At 38.6% G+C, this 23346-nt stretch overlaps 2 protein-coding genes, 1 long non-coding RNA gene, 1 other non-coding gene and 1 pseudogene across 4 annotated transcripts in view; all 5 read left to right on the forward strand.

Annotated features, from left to right (window-relative positions):
- LOC134328786 (uncharacterized) overlaps positions 1-23346 on the forward strand; it is a 765451-nt gene that overhangs the window by 420844 nt on the left and 321261 nt on the right. The window lies entirely within an intron of this gene.
- trnai-aau (transfer RNA isoleucine (anticodon AAU)) lies at positions 3768-3841 on the forward strand. Its single transcript has one exon. It is a non-coding gene; the product is annotated as a tRNA-Ile (tRNA).
- On the forward strand, positions 4809-14467 carry LOC134329131 (uncharacterized). The gene is made up of 3 exons (XR_010014787.1): positions 4809-4851; positions 7863-7981; positions 14048-14467. It is a non-coding gene; the product is annotated as an uncharacterized LOC134329131 (long non-coding RNA).
- LOC134328875 (histone H1-like) lies at positions 16720-17427 on the forward strand. Its single transcript, XM_063010106.1, has one exon. The coding sequence runs from the start codon at positions 16767-16769 to the stop codon at positions 17370-17372; it is 606 nt and encodes a 201-aa protein (XP_062866176.1). The 5' UTR covers positions 16720-16766; the 3' UTR covers positions 17373-17427.
- Positions 22268-22681, forward strand: LOC134328955 (histone H3-like; annotated as a pseudogene).

A 23346-nucleotide genomic window follows, 5' to 3' on the forward strand; every position in this document is an offset into this window, starting at 1 on the left:
GGGAATCAAACCCAGCTAAATTTCAGCAGCTTAACCCTTAGATGCATGAGTGACTGAACCCTACACTCTTCCAAAAGTGGGTCAAAATGACCCGTGGTACAATCAATGTGTTTTTTTGCCACATTTGTCATTTTGATTAAAAATAATCATTTATATTATATTAGTATTATATTCTGGTCCACAAAAGAATGATTTCATGTTTGAAATATTTGTATCTTTCACTTTTTAAGCATTTTTAAAACATTTTGAAAATTGGAAAAGAAAATTACACAACAGCAATAGAACAATGTCAACATCTATTTTGTGTGTGTGTGTGTGTGTGTGTAAGAGAGAGAGAGAGAGAGAGAGAGTGAGAGAGAGAGAAAAAGAGAGACATACAGAGAGTGTATCTCACGGTATGCAGTTGTGACAAACTACCTGTGTCTGGCTGTAATCATTGCCAGGTGCATTTTGCACACAGACTGTTGACTTTACGTGGACAATACCCACTAATATTCTGCATTCAGAAAAGAGCTCTAAACTTCTGGAAACATATCAACTCCAGTGTCCCTCACTCATTCCATTATAAAGCACTTACTGTACATGCCAAGAGCTGAACATGGAAAGGAGTCCCCTAACCCAGCTGGTCTCAGTGACCTAAAACACACTAACATCACACACACCAATCAGCCTCACCACACACTCACCCGAAACATTACACCCAACCAAATTATAACCAAACAAAAAGAAAATTACATCAAATACTGGACTGAGACAATACAACAACAACACAGACTCCAGTGCTCTTCCGCCCTGAATCGAGATTACTCTCTGGCTCCTTACCTGACATAAATTAAAGAGAAAAAAACTGAGGAAGGTTTTGACGATGTACAGACTCAGTGAGCACAGCCTGGCCATCAAAACCGGGCGGCACAGACAGAGCTGGACACCCAGAGAGGCCAGGCTGTGCTCTCACTGTGAGCTGACAGTGGTGGAGACAGAGCTGCACTTCCTAACAGAGTACCTGAAGTACAGCTCTATCAGGAGTCTATACTATAGGAAGATCAGCAGCTTCTCCCCTGAGTTCCTACACTGCAGTAACACACACAAACTGCCCTATATACTGGGAGAGAAGAGCGGACTGATCACACACGCTGCATAATTTGTAGCAGCTTGTCACAATCTGAGGGACAACCAGTGAGGCTGTTCACAAATTATTATTGATTATTATTGGTATTACAGTGTTTTTTTTTTGTTGTTGTTGTTTTTTTCATTTTACCATTATGTTCTTTTTTTTTTACAGTTCTCTAAAAGTGCCACAAGATGGCGACATTACAAGGATTTGTTTTTTTTTACCATGGTCACAAGATCTCATATTACCATATCATATTAGTTTTTACAACAATTCTCCAAAAGTGCCACAAGAAAGCGACATCTCATTTTTTTTTTTTTACCACGATCACAAGAAAACTGGTGGCCACAAATAATCACAAGGCTAAAATTGCAGTTGTCTGTCTACCTGCATGTGTTCATAACACAGCCGTGTAGCTGTATTTATTGAACCAGTGCTTTAGAAGTATACACTCTATCTTTGTATTGACAATGTTTTCTTTTTTTTTTTTTATTTGTCACGTTCTCCTGCTGCTTTTTTACTGGAAGCCCCGCCCCCAGTCACTCCACCATATCTCTCATTGGTTGCAGTAGAGAACAGGCTGCAACCAATCAGCAGCCACTTGTACTGCAAAAAGGCAGAAAGACAGAAAAAGAGAACAACCAAACACAAATACATGAAAACAGAAAAATAAAAACACGTGTCCCTCAGGCACGTAACAATATCATATCACTGTTTTTTTTTTAATTCTCCAAAAGTGCCACAACAGGGCAACATTACAAAGATTTGTTTTACCATGGTCACAAGATCCCATATGAACACATCATATTACTTTTTTGCAATTCTTTAAAAGTGCCACAAGAGGGCGACATTAAAAGATTTTTTTTTACCCATTTGGTCACATGAACTCATTTTACTATATCATGATAAATTTTTTTACAGTTTTCCAAAACTGCCACAAGACAGCAACATTACAAGGATTTTTTTACCATGGTCAAAAGACCTCATATTACCACATCATATTACATTTTTTTGCATATCTCCAAAAGTGCCACAAGAGGGCGACATTACAATTTTTTTTTATTATGGTCACAAGAAAACCGGCCACAAATAATCAATTAATCAAATAATAAAAGTAAACACTCTAGCTTTGTCTTTACATTTTCATTTTCAGTATTTAGCAGACGCTTTTATCCAAATCAACTTACATTTTGCAGTCTAATTGAGGGTTAACAAAAATCTTTGTAATGACCTTGCTCAAGAGCCCAACAGTGGCAGCCTGGCAGTGATGCAACCTTCTGCTTACTAGTCCAGTATCTTAACCGCTAGGCTACAACTGCCCTTGACATTCTTTTCTTTTTTTTTATACTGAAAGTCCCCAGTCACTCCACCATGTCTCTAATTGGTTGCAGTAGTGAACAGGCTCGTAACAATATCATATCACTATTTTTTTGACAATTCTTCAAAAATGCCACAACAGGGCGACATTACAAAGATTTTTGTTTATTATGGTCACAAGATCTCATATTAACACAACATATTATTTTATTGCAATTCTCTAAAAGTGCCACAAGACAGCGACATTACAATTTTTTTTATTATGGTCATAAGAAAACTGGCCACAAATAATCAATTAATCAAATAATAAAAGTATACACTCTAGCTTTGTTTTTACATTTTCATTTTCAGTTTTTAGCATATGCTTTTATCCAAATAAACTTTCATATTGCAGTCTAAGCAATTGAGGGTTAAGGGCCTTGCTCAAAAGCCCAACGGTGGCAGCCTGGCACCTGCTCTTACTGGATAATTAATTAATTAATTAATCAATTAATGAAGATTGGCCACCAGACTGGTCCAATTTAGCCATGAAACCTACCACACTAAAATGACAGGTGTTTCAGTTATTTTGTCCAACCCCTGTATATATACTGTATATGTTCTTGACTGAGCTTAAAGCCGCCAACCAGTGACTGGAGCAGATACGACTCAGGTCCTGCACACAGTAAGTAGTGCTGAGGGAATCATATGAATACTTATATGAACGGTAACATTGTATGTCGGTATCCACTAGATACTAGAGGAAAGGACACCTGATAAGTCAGCGGAGACCGGCTGTTTTGATTTCTGTAAATGAAGATATTCGCCCATCAGAACAGACAGCTCATCGGTCAGAACATCACGAGTAACAGAAACAGACACAGACTTACTGTCACTTTTAAACTGCACAATTACTGAACCCGCTCCATTATGCTTTAAACCTCAGTGTATATTATCTGGAAACAGATGCTCTTCATATAGAAATATACTTTACATTTGCTTGATGGTAATAACTCTTAACTCCTAAAACCCAAAATCTACATGTATAAATCCTACATTCATTACACAAAGTTAACAAAATACATGATTTAATAAGTGAAAACTTGATGTTTGGAGCCTCTCTGGTGTGCAGACTGGTACTGTGTATCAGAACTACTTACTGTGTGCAGGACCTGAGTCGTATCTGCTCCACTCACTGGTTGGTGACATTAAGCTCAGTCAAGAACTTTAAGAAATATTTAGTTTAGATGGTTCACACATATAAGAACCCACAAAACCTCTTAGATGTGTATTAAGAAAGTCTGTTTCAGCTGTTGAATTGGGTCAGTGTAGAATTATGTACAGAGAGAATTGATGTACTGGCCGGTTAGCTCAGTTGGTTAGAGCGTGGTGCTAATAACGCCAAGGTCGCGGGTTCGATCCCCGTACGGGCCACACCTGCATTTGGACTTAAACTAATAAACAAGTGATTCTTCTCTAACTAGCAGGTACTATTGACCTGGACTTCAAACATTGTCTCGGACAAGTGTGAGATCTTTTACTGCCCCTCTCATTCAGGTCAGAAACATGCCATTATCTCAATTTACCAAACTTAATGACCCTTCTGTAAATGGTTTAATGTGCACACTGCTGCTACTGGCTTGTTTTTCTTTTCTACAATGTAAGTTCAGACCTTCAGGTTCATGTTATTTGAGATCTCTACATAGATTTCTTCCTCATGTACAGAAAGACGCAGTTCAGTTTGAGAAGCGCACAGCGGGAGAGCGAGTGAGTCTGCGCGTTCAAATGAATCAAATGAGTCGATTCCTAAATTCGGTTCTTTACGTCAAACGACCGGAATAGACTCGAAAGAGTCGACTCACTAATTTGATTGTACTCAGCAATGAGCAGTTGGAAGCTAATGGAGTCGATTCTTTTTTATGAAGTCAACATTTTATATGTTATACACAATATTTAAAAGAGTCGGATCACTATCGTTAGCTGTCATTTAAAAATACAGAGACAAACCATCTCATCTAACAAAATAGAATAAAATAATGTATAACAGTTTAATGATGCACCATACATACAGTGAAGCAAAAATAACATTCAAAGCTCAACAACATAAAAATACATCAAATCACCTAAATATTACCTAAATAACACATACAGCAAAAACATGTGAACGTGGAAGCATGTGTGTATGTGTGTGTGTGTGTGTGTGTGCATGCTTATGAATATTAATAGAATAGATACGTATAGATACATGAAGTGATATAAACACACATTAACTCCTCGGCAATAGAGAGATACAGATGTGCTAGTGGAGATTTATTACTGCTAAGCTGCTGTTCAACTCCAGTCCAGTTGGTGGCGCTGCTGCGTCTTAAGTTGTTCTGCCATCCGCCATTAATCATCATAAGAAGAACAAGAAGCTGCTGCGTTTGTGCTGTAGAGCCTCATCTGTAAGTAAAATATGTATTTAATTATAACCCTTATATTTCATTATAACTACATTCTAATTCATAATAAAACTAGAGTCCATAATAAAACATCACTGAGAATTTGAGGAGCTTTAACTCCACTTTTATTTAAACAAACTATTATCTGCTCCTCGCTGTTAGCATCGCACATGATTCAGTACTGATGAACCGATTGATTTGAACCGATCCACCAAAATGAATCAATTGAGCGAAACTTATTGAGTTTCTTTATGATTACATCTCACATTTTTATATAAACACGTGATATTTTTAAACTTTGTTTATAGTGGAACTTTGTTTACAGTTTAACTTTGTTTATAGTGGAACTTTGTTTATAGTGGAACTTTGTTTACAGTTTAACTTTGTTTATAGTTTAACTTTGTTTATAGTGGAACTTTGTTTATAGTTGAACTTTGTTTACAGTTGAACTTTGTTTATAGTGGAACTTTGTTTACAGTTGGACTTTGTTTACAGGTGAACTTTGTTTACAGTTGAACTTTGTTTATAGTTGAACTTTGTTTACAGTTGAACTTTGTTTACAGTTGAACTTTGTTTACAGTTGAACTTTGTTTATAGTGGAACTTTGTTTACAGTTGAACTTTGTTTACAGTTGAACTTTGTTTATAGTTGAACGTTGTTTACAGTTGAACTTTGTTTACAGTTTAACTTTGTTTACAGTTTAACTTTGTTTATAGTGGAACTTTGTTTATAGTGGAACTTTGTTTACAGTGGAACTTTGTTTACAGTTGAACTTTGTTTATAGTTGAACTTTGTTTACAGTTGAACTTTGTTTACAGTTGAACTTTGTTTACAGTTTAACTTTGTTTACAGTTGAACTTTGTTTATAGTGGAACTTTGTTTATAGTTGAACTTTGTTTATAGTTGAACGTTGTTTACAGTTGAACTTTGTTTACAGTGGAACTTTGTTTATAGTGGAACTTTGTTTACAGTTGAACTTTGTTTACAGTTGAACTTTGTTTACAGTTGAACTTTGTTTACAGTTTAACTTTGTTTATAGTTGAACTTTGTTTACAGTTGAACTTTGTTTATAGTGGAACTTTGTTTACAGTTGAACTTTGTTTATAGTTGAACGTTGTTTACAGTTGAACTTTGTTTACAGTTGAACTTTGTTTACAGTTGAACTTTGTTTACAGTTGAACTTTGTTTATAGTGGAACTTTGTTTATAGTGGAACTTTGTTTATAGTTGAACTTTGTTTACAGTTGAACTTTGTTTACAGTTGAACTTTTTTTATAGTGGAACTTTGTTTATAGTGGAACGTTGTTTACAGTTGAACTTTGTTTACAGTTGAACTTTGTTTATAGTTGAACTTTGTTTACAGTTGAACTTTGTTTACAGTTGAACTTTGTTTATAGTGGAACTTTGTTTATAGTGGAACTTTGTTTATAGTGGAACTTTGTTTACAGTTGAACTTTGTTTACAGTTGAACTTTGTTTACAGTTGAACTTTGTTTATGGGTGATTTGTAGAGTTTAATAGTCTATAATTGTGTACTAGCTCGATGAAGTGTAAACTGTTTACTGCGCGTCTAAACCATGTATTGTGGTACCTGAAGCGTTGAATAGAATAGAATAGAATAGAATAGAATAGAATAGAATAGAATAGAATAGAATAGAATAGAATGCCTTTATTGTCATTGCACAGTGCACAACGAAATTTTTTTTGAGCATCTCCTTGACGGTACATGTATGTACACACAGACATATATATACACATCTAGATACAGGAATAAACGTGTGGTTTTAAGAACTTTCCAGAAAAGAAAAGAAGAAGAAGGTTATTGCACGGTCCCTATAAATTGCACATTATTTCCTAGGATGTAAAGTTTGATAGTTTAGTGTTTTTATGGCGGAGGGGTAAAAGCTTTTCAGGAGTCTGGAAGTACGGGCCTTGATACTCCTATAGCGCCTACCAGAGGGCAACAAGGAGAACAGGTTGCAACAAGGGTGAAATGAGTCCTTTATGATGTTTGTGGCCCGACGCAGGCATCGGGTTCTGTAAATGTTCTCTAGTGAAGGCAGCTCAGTGTTGATGGTTCTCTGAGCTGATTTGATGACCCTCTGAAGAGCCTTCTTGTCAGCCTCAGAGCAGCTGGCATACCACACCAGAATGCCATGGGTGAGTATGCTTTCCACCGTGCTGCGATAGAAGGACACCAGTAGCTGCTTGGACAGGTTGGCCTTTCTTAGTGTCCTTAAAAAGTAGAGCCGCTTCTGTGCTTTTTTCACTAGAGAGGTGGTGTTGGTAGTCCATGTGAGGTCCTGGGAGATGTGTGTGCCTAGGAATTTGAAATTAGACACTCTCTCAGAAGAGGGTGAAACTTCTGTTTACAGTTTAATAAACATTATTTACCATGTTCTGATGCACAAAGTCCACTCACTTCAAGAAGAGCATCGACTCTGTTATAAATGAAATACATTTCAGACATTTTTACTGGAGGAATTTGTTGTGATCAGATCTTAAACTCACGTGAAGTGTCTATTCAGTTGTGTTAATACCACTTTTTGAAAATCAAAAAATTTGAAATCAAATTGTTATTAAATGTCACCCCTATGATCATAAAGAACATTTACTCTAGTACTTACATTGTGATTGTGAGATAATTTTACTGTAGGAATTTGAAATAATGGGATGACAAACTTAAGCAAAGTGTTAGTTTGGTTGTGTACAGACCAGCTTCAGTTCATAACAATAACAACAGCCAGTTACAACAGTCTAAAGAATTTCCCTTTAATTATGAATACAGCACATCTATCTATCTATCTATCTATCTATCTATCTATCTATCTATCTATCTATCTGTCTGTCTGTCTGTCTGTCTGTCTGTCTGTCTGTCTGTCTGTCTGTCTGTCTATCTATCTATCTATCTATCTATCTATCTATCTATCTATCTGTCTGTCTATCTATCTGTCTATCTATCTGTCTGTCTATCTGTCTATCTGTCTGTCTGTCTGTCTGTCTGTCTGTTTGTTAGAGCTTTAATAATGCAGTCAGCAGAAGAGAGACATGACACCCCTGTGGATCTACAACATGAAGAATTCCAGAAGAAACTAATAAAAAAGGAGGATGAAGAAAATGAAGATGATTTCTTCTGTAAGTAAATATGGAGCATGATGCCAGTACAGTGTGGTACGGTACAGTATAGTACAGTGTGGTACAGTACACTACAGTATGTGGTACAGTCAGGTACAGCATGGTACAGTACAGTGTGGTACAGTACAGTGTGGTACAGTACAGTATAGTACAGTGTGGTACAGCATGGTACAGTACAGCATGGTACAGTACAGTGTGGTACAGTACAGTATAGTACAGTGTGGTACAGTGTGGTACAGTACAGCATGGTGCAGTACAGAGTGGTACAGTACATTATGGTACAGTACAGTGTGGTACAGTACAGTGTGGTACAGTACAGTGTAGTACAGTACAGTATGGTACAGTACAGTGTGGTACAGTACAGTGTGGTACAGTACAGTATGGTACAGTACAGTGTGGTACAGTACGGTGTGGTACGGTGTGGTACAGTACAGTGTGGTACAGTACAGTGTGGTACAGTACAGTATGGTACAGTACAGTGTGGTACAGTACAGTGTGGTACAGTACAGTGTGGTACAGTGTGGTACAGTACAGTGTGGTACAGTACAGTGTGGTACAGTACAGTGTGGTACAGTATGGTACAGTACAGTATGGTACAGTACAGTGTGGTACAGTGTGGTACAGTACAGTGTGGTACAGTACAGTATGGTACAGTACAGTGTGGTACAGTGTGGTACAGTACAGTATGGTACAGTACAGTGTGATATAGTACAGTATGGTACAGTACAGTATGGTACAGTACATTGTGGTACAGTACAGTGTGGTACAGTACAGTGTGGTACAGTACAGTATGGTACAGTACAGTATGGTACAGTACAGTATGGTACAGTACAGTGTAGTACAGTACAGTATGGTACAGTACAGTGTGGTACAGTACAGTGTGGTACAGTATGGTACAGTACAGTATGGTACAGTACAGTGTAGTACAGTACAGTATGGTACAGTACAGTATGGTACAGTACAGTGTGGTACAGTACAGTGTGGTACAGTATGGTACAGTACAGTATGGTACAGTACAGTGTGGTACAGTTCAGTGTGGTACAAATCTGAAAGTGCTGGCTAATGCTAATCGTAGATTTTCGAAGATTGTTATCCACGTCGGCACTAATGATGTTCGTTTACGGCAGTCTGAGGTTACTAAGAGTAATGTTAAAGAGGTGTGTGAGTTAGCTAGGTCGATGTCTGAGGCAGTAGTGTGCTCTGGCCCCTTACCGATTCGACCCAGTGGCGAAACCTACAGCAGGTTGTTGTCGCTGAACCGCTGGATGTCTAAATGGTGCTCAGAAAACTGCATCGATTTTGTAGATAACTGGTCCACCTTTGAGGGAAGGCCTGGTCTTTTGAAGCGGGATGGTGTCCACCCCATGTGGGAGGGTGCTGCTCGCATTTCTTGCAGCATAGGTGACAGGCTTTACCACCGCGTTAGTGTAGCGGCAGATAGTGGTAAGTGACTATCCAGAGCCAAGACCAGGCAGCAGACAAACAGGCCTAACCAACTGTCTGCGAGTCGCCATCGGACGTCACCTGGAATCCTTAGGTCACAAACCATTGAGACTGTGTCTGTTTACCATGGCAGGTGTAAGCCAAAACAATATCAAAAAGTATGTCATAATAATTTAATTACAATTAATCTAAATGAACATGAAAACAATAGTAGAGCTAAACTAAAGTTAGGACTTCTAAATATCAGGTCACTGGCATGCAAAACAGTAATTGTAAATGAAATAATTACAGATAATTGTCTTAGCGCACTTTGTTTAACCGAGACCTGGGCTAGACCTGATGAGTATCTAGGTTTAAATGAAGCATCTCCTCCGGGTTACAGTTATGAACATAAGCCACGTCTTAGTGGTCGTGGTGGAGGAATAGCCGCAATTTATGATAAAGACATAGGTCTTACTGTAAAATCATCTCCCATAACAAACTCGTTTGAGGTTCTTATCTCTGACATAACCAATAAAGGTTCATCTGATAAAACTAGTATGTTTAAACTGGTTACTGTTTATCGACCCCCTGGTCTTTACTCAGAATTTCTTACCGAATTTGCCGATTTTCTTTCTAAATTAGTCTTATCAACTAAGAAAGCTTTAATCGTTGGTGACTTTAATATTCATTATGAGGATAAGTGTAATCCACTCAAAATTGCGTTTGATTCTATTTTAGAATCCTTAGGCATCACCCAAAATGTAACAGGACCCACTCACCGTTGTAAACATACCTTAGATTTAATACTTACTTATGGTATAAACATAGACAACCTGGAAATTGTACCACAGAATGACTTAATTTCTGATCACTCCCTACTAATTTATGAAGTGTCCCTGTCCAATAATATACAGCAACCACATCGTTTTAAATGTAAGCGCACTATTACATCTGCAACTGCAGCAGCGTTCATAAACTGCCTACCAGAATTACCAAATATATCAGCATCAGAACCTAAAGAACTAGATCAGGCAACTCAAAACCTAGAGACCGCACTGCGCACAACCTTAGATAACGTAGCCCCACTCAAAACTAAACTGATTAGGGAGAAAAAACTTGCTCTTTGGTACAATGACCACACATGCACACTTAAACAAGCAGCACGGAAATTAGAACGCAAGTGGCGTCACACTACACTAGAGGTGTATAAGATTGCTTGGAAAGATGCTCTAACTGAGTATAAACATGCACTTATAAAAGCTAAATCTTTATATTATTCGTCCCTAATAGAGAAAAATAAAAACAATCCTAAATTCCTCTTTGAGACAGTGTCCAAATTAACTAAAAACGTCAATGAAGCTGAATCTAATATACCGCCTGACTGTACCAGCGATGATTTTTTAAAATTCTTTAATGACAAAATAGAAAAAATACGACTTCAGAGTCAAAGTGTGTCACTTGCCAATGTAAAGTATGGACTCACTCCGAGCAGCATTGGTGATAATAGTAACGAGTTAATCCAACTAAATTCCTTTAATCCAATCTCACAAAATGAACTAACTGTGCTGATTAAATCATCTAAGTCATCATCGTGTATACTCGATCCTGTTCCAACTCGTTTACTTAAAGATTTACTCCCAGCTATTGTAGAGCCCCTGCTTACATTAATCAATGCATCCCTTAGCCTTGGGTATGTACCTAAATTGTTTAAAAGTGCCGTTATTAAACCGCTGATTAAAAAACCTAATCTTGATCCACATGTACTAGCTAATTATAGGCCAATTTCAAATCTTCCTTTTGTCTCTAAAATATTAGAAAAAGTCGTTTCCAAACAATTATGTTCTTATTTGAATGAAAATTGTATTCATGAAAAATTTCAATCAGGATTTAGACCCAACCATAGTACCGAAACCGCATTAATTAGAGTAGTTAACGAGTTGTTAATGTCTTCTGATAATGGATGTGTCTCTTTTCTTGTTCTATTAGATCTTAGTGCAGCGTTTGATACGGTCGATCATAACATTTTACTGGAGAGGCTAGAAAATACAGTAGGTGTTAAAGGACTCGCACTCTCTTGGTTTCAATCATATCTGACTGACCGCTCGTAATTTGTTTATGTAAATAATAAATGCTCAGAAACTACAAAAGTAAAGTGTGGTGTTCCACAGGGGTCGGTACTGGGACCGCTATTATTTACACTCTATATGCTTCCACTAGGTGAAATTATTCATAAACATGGCATAAAATTTCACTGCTATGCAGATGACACACAGCTGTATATATCAGCCAAACCAAATGATACTGACACAATCAGTAAGATAGAAGATTGTGTAAACGACATAAAAAACTGGATGTCGTGTAATTTTCTTTTACTTAATTCAGATAAAACTGAGGTTTTACTTGTTGGCTCTAAAGCTGCAAGAGACAAATTGTCTAACCTGGTGCTAAACCTAAACACTTTCTCTGTTACTCCCAGCCCAGATGTAAAAAACTTGGGTGTCACAATAGATTCAGATCTCTCCTTTGATACACACATTAATAATATTACTAGAGTTGCTTTCTATCATTTGCGTAATATCTCTAAAATAAGAAATATACTATCTGTTAATGACGCTGAAAAACTGATCCATGCGTTTATAACTTCTCGGTTAGATTATTGTAATGCTCTTCTAACTGGATGCTCTGGTAGATCCATAAACAAACTCCAGTTAGTTCAAAATGCAGCAGCTCGAGTGCTAACTAGAACTAAAAAATTGGATCATATTACTCCTGTTCTATCATCTCTACACTGGCTGCCAGTTAAATTCCGCATTGATTACAAAATACTTTTACTAACCTATAAAGCGCTACATGGTCTGGCTCCACAGTATCTGAGTGAACTTATTAATCACTACAACCCAGCGCGTCCACTTCGTTCACAAGATGCAGGGTTACTTATAGTTCCTAAAATTAAAAAGACCACAGCTGGTGGAAGAGCATTTTCTTACAAAGCTCCACAACTTTGGAATAATCTTCCTGCCTCTGTTCGGGATTCGGAGACAGTCTCAATGTTTAAGTCTAGACTGAAAACATATTTATTTTCTCAGGCTTTTGATTAATATAGACAAAGGAGCAGAGCTTGGGGGTTCTTGGTCATAGAAACTTGTGGTGATCAGGGATGTTGGGTTGCTGTCGTTCTGCCTCTCTTATCCGATCACTCAGGTTTGATGACGGTGGGGAGATGGGCGCTGATGTCTTATGAAAGCCTTCATGACCTTGTTACCTGCTCGCTCTCCCTTTTAGTTATGCTGTAATAATTAGGGCTGCCGGAGTCTAAAACTCTCAGTAAAACTGTTTTACTCAACTAGCATTGTACATTATTAACTACAGGGGTTGGACAAAATAACTGAAACACCTGTCATTTTAGTGTGGTAGGTTTCATGGCTTAATTGGACCAGTCTGGTGGCCAATCTTCATTAATTGCACATTGCACCAGTAAGAGCAGAGTGTGAAGGTTCAATTAGCAGGGTAAGAGCACAGTTTTGCTCAAAATATTGCAATGCACACAACATTATGGGTGACATACCAGAGTTCAAAAGAGGACAAATTGTTGGTGCACCTCTTGCTGGCGCATCTGTGACCAAGACAGCAAGTCTTTGTGATGTATCAAGAGCCACGGTACCCAGGGTAATGTCAGCATACCACCAAGAAGGACAAACCACATCCAACAGGATTAACTGTGGACGCAAGAGGAAGCTGTCTGAAAGGGATGTTCGGGTGCTAACCCGGATTGTATCCAAAAAACATAAAACCACGGCTGCCCAAATCACGGCAGAATTAAATGTGCACCTCAACTCTCCTGTTTCCACCAGAACTGTCCGTCGGGAGCTCCACAGGGTCAATATACACGGCCAAGCTGCTATAGCCAAACCTTTGGTCACTCGTGCCGATGCCAAACGTCAGTTTCAATGGTGCAAGGAGCGCAAATCTTGGGCTGTGGACAATGTGAAACATGTATTGTTCTCTGATGAGTCCACCTTTACTGTTTTCCCCACATCCGGGAGAGTTACGGTGTGGAGAAGCCCCAAAGAAGCGTACCACCCAGACTGTTGCATGCGCAGAGTGAAGCATGGGGGTGGATCAGTGATGGTTTGGGCTGCCATATCATGGCATTCCCTTGGCCCAATACTTGTGCTAGATGGGCGCGTCACTGCCAAGGACTACCGAACCATTCTGGAGGACCATGTGCATCCAGTGGCGGTGCCGTGTATCAGGATGACAATGCACCAATACACACAGCAAGACTGGTGAAAGATTGGTTTGATGAACATGAAAGTGAAGTTGAACATCTCCCATGGCCTGCACAGTCACCAGATCTAAATATTATTGAGCCACTTTGGGGTGTTTTGGAGAAGCAAGTCAGGAAACGTTTTCCTCCACCAGCATCACGTAGTGACCTGGCCACTATCCTGCAAGAAGAATGGCTTAAAATCCCTCTGACCACTGTGCAGGACTTGTATATGTCATTTCCAAGACGAATTGATGCTGTATTGGCCGCAAAAGGAGGCCCTACACCATACTAATAAATTATTGTGGTCTAAAACCAGGTGTTTCAGTTATTTTGTCCAACCCCTGTACGTTCTTTGTTGTTTTACTCCAAAGGCATTCTGATGGAAACCTGTTTACCCGCCGAGGTTAAGGATTAAAGTCGAGACTGCCGTGACAACTATGCTGCTCCTGCCGGATGTGACGGGTCTGGAGTAATTGCACCAAGAATGACAAGAAATCACTACAGACTTTATTGAAGACTAGAGCGAAGAACAACTCTATTATTATTTATCTATTTATTGCCAGTTATAACTTTTAGATCATTTAATTCTGTGTTTGTATGCTTTGTGTAAATCGTGTATTTATTTAAAGTATCCTCCAGGCCACCCAAGAAGGATGGGCCCTGCTGAGTCTGGTTCCTCTCAAGGTTTCTTCCTGTAATTTTCAGGGAGTTTTTCCTTGCCACAGTCGCCCTCGGCTTGCTCAACAGGGATTTTTGTATCTATTGGTCCTGGATTTTGTAAAGTTGCTTTGAGACAATGTCTGTTGTAAAAAGCGCTATATAAATAAAGTTGACTTGACTTGACTATCCAGTCTCACCGTCATGTCTTCGCAAACAGAACTGTAAGTGTAATGAATAGAAACTGTAATTTCTTAACAAGACATGGACGTCTATTTATTTACTGAATTCAGAAGTAAAGCCGTTTCAGGTTTACAATTTAAATCCCCATTAAGGTACTAAACACAGAGAGAAATACAAGAACGTGAACAATGTACAACATTCAGGTGTGAAGCTTTGCTAGCTCAACTACAAAAGAAACAATTTTTTTTATAGTGCTTTATGTACTTTTTGGATATCACAAAGCTGGTCTTGACTGCTTCAAAAACTTAAAAACAGCAAATGAAGTCATTAGACTCCCACCTGTTTTTGTGATAGTAGATTAAATAGTGAAATGATGTTGATGTTTTTACTCTGCCTCCTTCTAATTCTCATTGCCTGATAGTAAAAATAGGATTAGAAACATGTTGGGGTTATAGTAGTTAGGGTTAGAAACAGCTTGGGGTTATCCTAATTAGGGTTAGATACCAGTGATAGCTCAGTGGTTAAGGTACTGGACTAGTAAACAGAAGGTTGCCGGTTCAAGCCCCGCCACCACCAAGTTGCCACTGTTGGGTCCCTGAGAAAGGCCCTTAACCCTCAATTGCTCATCGTGTAAGTCGCTTTGGATAAAAGCGTCTGCTAAATGCTGAAAATGTAAATGATACATGTTAAGGTTATCCTAGTTAGGGTTATACACAGCTTGGAATTATCCTAGTTAGGGTTACATACATGTTGGGGTTATCATAGTTAGGGTTACATACATGTTGGGGTTATAATAGTTAGGGTTACATACATGTTTAGGTTATCATAGTTAGGGTTACATACATGTTGGGGTTATAATAGTTAGGGTTACATACATGTTGGGGTTATAATAGTTAGGGTTACATACTTGTTGGGGTTATTGTATGAGCCTGTGGTTAAATTGGGCTCAACTGATAACACCTGTGCTGCCTAGGAACACGAGGCACACCTGGAGATGACGAGCCACACCTGGGGCCTCAGACCTTCAAAAGCAGGCGGCGTGCACGAGGAGCGCCAGCCTGAGTGTGAGCGCCAGCCGCCGACGAAGACCCAGCCGCCGACGAAGACCCAGCCGCCGACGAAGACCCGTCACAAATGGGAGTCGGTGCTGCCGGAGTCACAGGCCAAGGGTTAGGGTTAGGGTTAGGGTTATTGTGTCTGTCGGAATCTGGACCCATTCTGTCGAAATGGCTTCGAACGGATGTTAATGTAAGGAAGGCCTCGATCCATGTTACAGAATACCTGAATTCTTCAGCAGTGCAGTGGAGCTTCGGTCAGGCCTCGGTGCAGGACACTGGAATTTCTTGAAGCCAAGCTTTTCTTTATGTGTTTGTGGATTTTGCTTTGTGCATAGTCCTGCTGGAACAGGAAAGGGCCTTCCCCTTTAATCTAATTCAGTCATGGTCTTTATCTAAGCTGCTTATGACACTTGTTAACACTTGTTAGCTATGGCTGTAGCTGAAACACATGAATTTCCAAATTAGAACAGGCATCATTGTGAATACGGTTGTTTTATTGCCATTAGTACTATTACCAGTATTATGGTTAACATTAAATATTCTTTTTATTATCATCATCATTATCCTAAATTGTTATGGTTATTATTTTCTTCCATTTGTTCTTTCAGCTACATGACAGTTAAGCACCCTGAACTCGACCTAGTCCTGCTTGGTAGCTGTGTTTTACTTCGCACTAAACAGCCTATTTTTCTAGTAGAAAAGGAAGCTCACATCCACTTATAAATACATGTAGAAAACACCAAGGTCTGGTTTATCCTTTTCAGCCTGTGTCTACAAGAAGATCGGGTTTCCTCGGTATATTTTTACGTGTAATAAGATGTGAAATGTGCGCTGCGTCGCTTTACGCATCAGGAGCGGTGTGCTGTTTTAGCAGAACACAAGGAAACAGAGCGTCGTTAGGTTCCCTTTGCGGGCTTTTACATGAACGAGAGAGCTTATGTTCGGCCGACGTGCACTTTATTACCTCGTATTTTATATCAGGACTTGTATTTTAATCGTTATTTGCCATGAGAAAACACAAGTGCGCATGTGTCACGGGAGCACACAGACGCTGCGCTGGGCGAGTTGAGTCTACACAGTTCTCATGTGTGCTATAAAGCCCCGCCCCCTCTCGTAAGAGGGAGGAGTCTCTGTACAACAGAGCACGGCGCTTCACTCGCTCTTTCTTAGCGCCGTTTTAGCTCCAACAACGATGGTAGAAGAAGCTCCAGCACCGGCCAGCTCGGCCCCCGCCAAGGCTCCTAAAAAGAAGACCGCGGCCAAACCCAAGAAAGCGGGTCCCAGCGTCGGCGAGCTGATCGTCAAAGCTGTTTCCGCTTCCAAGGAGAGGAGCGGCGTGTCCCTGGCTGCCCTGAAGAAAGCTCTGTCTGCAGGTGGATACGACGTGGAGAAGAACAACTCCCGCCTCAAACTCGCCGTCAAAAGCCTGGTGACCAAGGGCACCCTGGTGCAGACCAAGGGCACCGGCGCCTCAGGATCTTTCAAGCTCAACAAGAAGCAGACCGAGGCGAAGAAGCCCGCGGCCAAAAAAGCCGCCGCTCCTAAAGTGAAAAAGGCTGCAAAGAAGCCCAAGAAGGAAACAGCCAAGAAACCCGCCGCTAAGAAGTCCCCCAAGAAGCCCACTGCCGCCGCTAAGAAGTCCCCCAAGAAGGCCAAGAAAACCGCAGCGGCCGCTAAGAAAGCCACCAAGAGCCCCAAGAAGGCAGCCAAGAGTCCTAAAAAAGCCAAAGCAGCCAAACCCAAGACCGCTAAGCCCAAAGCGGCCAAGGCCAAAAAAGCTGCACCCAAGAAGAAGTAAACATGTTCCTGTTTTATTACTTTTGTTTTATTAAAACGGCTCTTTTAAGAGCCACCTATGTTCTCCCATAAAGAGTCGCGTTTCCTAAACACATACATACATATAAGCATGCATGCAAACATACAACTATTCATACATGCAACCATCCATAAATACATATTTTGTGGAGAGTGTAATAAGCAAAGAGTTAAAAACACTAAGTATGTCTGGTCCTGTTTTATGTGTAATAATGATTTTGTCACTAATTCCCATAAAACTGTCCGTATAAATGTGTATATGTATGTGCACTCACGTATATGAGCTCCTTACATAATGTAATTGTTAGTGTAAATGTTATTGTGACATAATATAATATAATTGTTGCTTAAGAGAAGCTTTTCTGTATCATACATTACACGGGCGGGAGAACGGAGGAGAAGAGAGAGGAGGGGGCGGGGCAGTATGTGAGGGGGCGTGTATGTGTTTCCCTGAGACATGACGGCGCGTTTAGGATTGGCTCAGCTGTGCCTTCGCTCTAAGCCAATAGGAGAGAGGCCAGTCTGCCTATATTATACCCAGAGCCGTAGATAGAGAGAGTTGCGACACTCCTTGATCTCGCCGCCACGCGGTCACGTGGTTCATATAACCCTCCGATAGTTCCAAACAAACCCAGCACTGTCATGTTCTCATATGGGACAGGCAGCAGTAAATGAAATATTAAACAGTAAATAATAAACATTTGTACAATTTCTGGGTATTTTCACCTGCCTTTACATTTACTGCATCTGCTTTAATGTCAATTTTGTATATGAAGTGGAAGATTGATGTTTATAATGACTTAATAGGTCGTTCTTGTTAACACACAGTACATTATATTAGCATACATTACATAATGCGATATCATTAAGTAGTTTAAACAGTTTTTTATGTTTTGTTTTTTACATAAACTAATCTCCCTTCACTTTCCTGAGGATTCATAATAATAATCATTTTGGTTAAACACTAAGCCATGTGGCTGGATTCATAAGGTTTACCTGCACTAAATGAACAGGTTCATAAACACACTACCGCACCTTTAACATTATAGTGCATGTACATGACATAGCATTCATTCATCTATTTCATGAGTAAGTAATAATTTATTTCTACATGTAATACATGAATTAATTCATAATTAATATGCACTAGTTCATTTTGTCTAATGTATGTGGTGGACAAGGTACACAAACCATGTAGCTGAGTTGAAGTAGAGATATCCAAGGTAAAATATTACTCCAGTAAAAGTAGTAGTAAAAGTAAAAATACCTCCACTAAAGTACTAAACTAAATTTACCTTCAAATGTACTTAAGTATGAAAGTAAAAGTATAATGATTTATTATGGCTCTGATGTTTTATTATCATTTCTGTAACAAGACTCTTGATTAATCAACTTTTAATTAATCAATTTTAGGTGAAAAGACTCGTGTCAATAATTTAGCTTAGCTGACTAAGCTAAATTCAGTTATATCTATTAATTAAGATAAACATGTAACATTTAGTGCTGAGCAAATGCTAAACAATAACAGTATTAAGTATATTAATGACATTAAATTCATTATTTTTTTTAAAACAAAGCAACAAACAGCTAAAAATGCTGGATAAGTAGTGGAAATGAATGAGGCTCTATGGGTTGTTTGGAACTATACAGAGCTCCACAACCCGGAAGCTGCACAGAAAATATGTCCCGCCCCCTTTCCAACGGTTCCCTATGGGAGTGTCGCCACTCTGTTCTCTCTACCGCTCTGATTATACCCAGAGCCGTAGATAGAGAGAGTTGCGACACTCCTTGATCTCGCCGCTACGCGGTCACGTGGTTCATGTAACCCTCCAATAGTTCCAAACAAACCCGGCGCTGTCATGTTCTCATATGGGACAGGCAGCAGTGAGTGAAATATTAAACGCTAAATAATAAACATTTGTACAATTTCTGGGTATTTTCAACTGCGTTTACATTTACTGCATCTGCTTTAATATCAATTTGGTATATGAAGTGGAAGATTGATGTTTATAATGACTTAATAGGTCGTTCTTGTTAACACACAGTACATTATATTAGCATACATTACATAATGCGATATCATTAAGTAGTAGAGACAATATACAGTACAGAGATTAGACAGTTTTTTATGTTTTGTTTTTTACATAAACTAATCTCCCTTCACTTTCCTGAGGATTCATAATAATAATCATTTTGGTTAAACACTAAGCCATGTGGCTGGATTCATAAGGTTTACCTGCACTGAATGAACAGATTCATAAACACACTACCGTACCAATACCTTTAACATTATAGTGCAGGTACATGAAATAGCATTAATTCATGTCTTATTTCATGAGTAAGTAATAATTTATTCCTACATGTAATACATGAATTAATTCATAATTAATATGCACTAGTTCATTTTGTCTAATGTAAGTGGTGGACAAGGTACACAAACCATGTAGTTGAGTTGAAGTAGAGATATCCAAGGTAACATATTACTCCAGTAAAAGTAGTAGTAAAAGTAAAAATACTCTTTACCTCCACTAAAGTACTAAACTAAATTTACCTTCAAATGTACTTAAGAATGAAAGTAAAAGTATAATGATTTATTATGGCTCTGATGTTTTATTATCATTTCTGTAACAAGACTCTTGATTAATCAACTTTTAATTAATCAATTTTAGGTGAAAAGACTCTAGTGTCAATAATTTAGCTTAGCTGACTAAGCTAAATTCAGTTATACCTATTAATTAAGATAAACATGTAACATTTAGTGCTGAGCAAATGCTAAATAATAACAGTATTACGTATATTAATGACATCAAATTCATTATTTTTTTTAAAACAAAGCAACAAACAGCTAAAAATGCTTGATAAGTAGTGGAAATGAATGGGGCTCTATGGGATGTTTGGAACTATACAGAGCTCCACAACCCGGAAGCTGCACAGAAAATATGTCCCGCCCCCTTTCCAACGGTTCCCTATGGGAGTGTCGCCACTCTGTTCTCTCTACCGCTCTGATTATACCGTGTCGCGCTCACGCTTAGTTTAATTCAGTTTTGTTTCACGTACACAGCTGATCATCACAATGAGTGGACGGGATCCAATCGAAAAAAAATAAATAAAATAAAATACAAAAACATTAATCAGTTAAAGCTTAAACGTTATGATATAAGTGCACAGGAATTAAGACTAGTTAGCTTAAACAACATGAATAAAGTATAAAAATTATAGTCACCGAGTAAATGTAACACAAGCTATAAATAGAGGCGCATTTTGGGTTGGAAAAAAAGAATATTGGTCAAAACAAAAAGGTAAAAAGAGATAAAGATTAAATATACCATACTACCAACTCCTTTATGGAGACTTTGTTAAACATGATCATTTAAATATAGACTGGCTAAATCAAACCAATAAAGATATTTATAATATAATTAATAATCATTAAAACTAGGTGTAAAATGATAATCGAACAATGTAACATAACCCCAGATATTGTTTTTAAACAAATTGTATGTCATCTTAGAAGACTAAAAAATGAAGACTTGCGCACAAAAAAAACTCCACTTCCTTGGTCAATATTAAGATTCTAATTTATTATTATTTTTCTTTTTTTTCACTTTGTAAAAAAATTAGAGTATAAAAAGAGAAAAGAAAAAGAACAAGCTCTGAGAATATATATTTTTTTCTGTATTATTTTATCCTACAATTGTAATAAATATTTGAACTGATGTAATTATCTTGATGATATATTGATTTATATACTGTATATTTGTAATGTGATTGAATTCTGTCAAATAAAGCTATTTAAATAAGGAAAAAAAAAAAAAAAAAAAAAAAAAAAAAAAGAAAGACCGGTGGTAAGACTAGGGCTAAGGCCAAGACTCGTTCATCCCGTGCCGGCCTTCAGTTCCCCGTGGGCCGTGTTCACAGACTGCTACGTAAGGGTAATTACGCCCACCGTGTGGGAGCTGGTGCTCCTGTTTACTTGGCTGCCGTGCTGGAGTATCTGACCGCTGAGATCCTCGAGTTGGCTGGTAACGCCGCCAGAGATAACAAGAAGTCTCGTATCATCCCTCGTCATCTGCAGTTGGCCGTGCGTAACGACGAGGAGTTGAACAAACTGCTTGGAGGTGTAACCATCGCTCAGGGCGGTGTGCTGCCTAACATCCAGGCTGTTCTGTTGCCCAAGAAGACCGAGAAAGCAGCCAAGGCCAAGTAAAATCGCTCTCGTGTTCTAACCCAAAGGCTCTTTTAAGAGCCACCCATTTCCACAGAAAAAGTGCAATTTCCCCATATAATGTGTAAATAAATGTAATATCGTTTCATAGACTCACATGGTATAAAACACATGATTTATGATATGGTAAAATCAATATGTACGACATTTTTTTTTCTCTATCTCTACATACATCCCTATATATGTGTACATAAGTGAAGTTACGGATCATTTGCAGTAGCAAAACTAACAATATAGACGATTAAAAGTGGTGCAACAAACTTGTTTGTGTAATACACATGGAACAAAAATAATAATAGTACTAATAATAACAAAAATAATTAAGAAAATGAACAAAATTATCAATAATATATATTTTTAAAAGTTATATACTTTAAATGCGATTGTTGGCTGTGTTTTAAAAGCACAAAGAAACAATGGAAAATATTATAAATCCCGCCAACAGCATGGAGGAAATACTGTTTTCTGAAACGAGGCAGCGGCAGAACGCCGACCAGTCAGCGACATTTGACGTAAATATGTTCGTCCAATGAGAAAAGTGCGTCATCAAGACGCCCAATCAGCGAGAAGCGGCTTTTGAACTTAAAAAGAGCGTTTTGGGCGGGCTTATTTATTCAGTCCTACAGTTGGTGAAGTGCAGAGTTCCAGACGCGATGGCAAGAACCAAGCAGACCGCTCGTAAATCCACCGGTGGTAAGGCGCCGAGGAAGCAGCTCGCCACTAAGGCTGCCCACAAGAGCGCCCGGCTACTGGCGGTGTGAAGAAACCTCACCGTTACAGGCCAGGTACCGTGGCTCTGCGTGAAATCCGCCGTTATCAGAAGTCCACCGAGCTGCTCATCCGCAAGCTGCCCTTCCAGCGCCTGGTTAGAGAGATCGCTCAGGACTTTAAGACCGATCTGCGCTTCCAGAGTTCTGCCGTCATGGCTCTGCAGGAGGCCAGTGAGGCTTACCTGGTCGGTCTGTTCGAGGACACCAACCTGTGCGCCATCCATGCCAAGAGGGTGACCATCATGCCTAAGGACATCCAGCTGGCCCGCCGTATTCGCGGAGAGCGGGCTTAAACGAACCCACTCCATCCAGTTATCCCCAAAGGCTCTTTTAAGAGCCACTTACATGCTTCCACTGAAATGGGCACTTTTCATAACTTTATTTATTTATTATTCCATTGTGTGTGCGTGTTCCGAGTTATAATTTAGTTATATTTATCAGTTATACATTTTAGTAAAAACTGGTTAGTGTGTGTGTGTAGAGATGTACTTTACATGTTCTTACAACAATTATAAACAAGGTTACATAAGTACAGCTGATTAAAGATTGACAGGTGTCTTATAACATGATTAATAATGTTTATAGTGGTGTATGTTTATGGGGTTCTATAAAGCATTGAGTTAGTAAGAATAATATAGTCGTTATGAGTAGTAGAGTAACAGAACAAAAACATGCCAATAAAGAAGAGGGAGCCATAAATTGCAGCAGTGGTAAAAATATCAGGCTACTAATGCAAAAAAAATAAAGATTAATAATCAGTAATTATTATTCAGAAAAATATCTATCTATAATAAAATACTATTCTAGGTACTCAACACAGGGTAATTAGAGGCATTTTAGAACAGACATACTGTAAAATATTAAGTGTAAATAATCATAATTACTCATAATAATGATTTTATTTCTATTATAGTTGTTGTAATAATAGTATTATTGGTGATGGTAGTAGTAGTAGTAACTGT

Source organism: Trichomycterus rosablanca, chromosome 15 (genome assembly GCF_030014385.1).
Source record: "Trichomycterus rosablanca isolate fTriRos1 chromosome 15, fTriRos1.hap1, whole genome shotgun sequence".
Lineage (NCBI taxonomy): Eukaryota > Metazoa > Chordata > Actinopteri > Siluriformes > Trichomycteridae > Trichomycterus > Trichomycterus rosablanca.

Coding starts and splice junctions, on each gene's coding strand:
- LOC134328875 (XM_063010106.1), top strand. CDS start 16,767: ATGGTAGAAGAAGCTCCAGCACCGGCCAGCTCGGCCCCCGCCAAGGCT.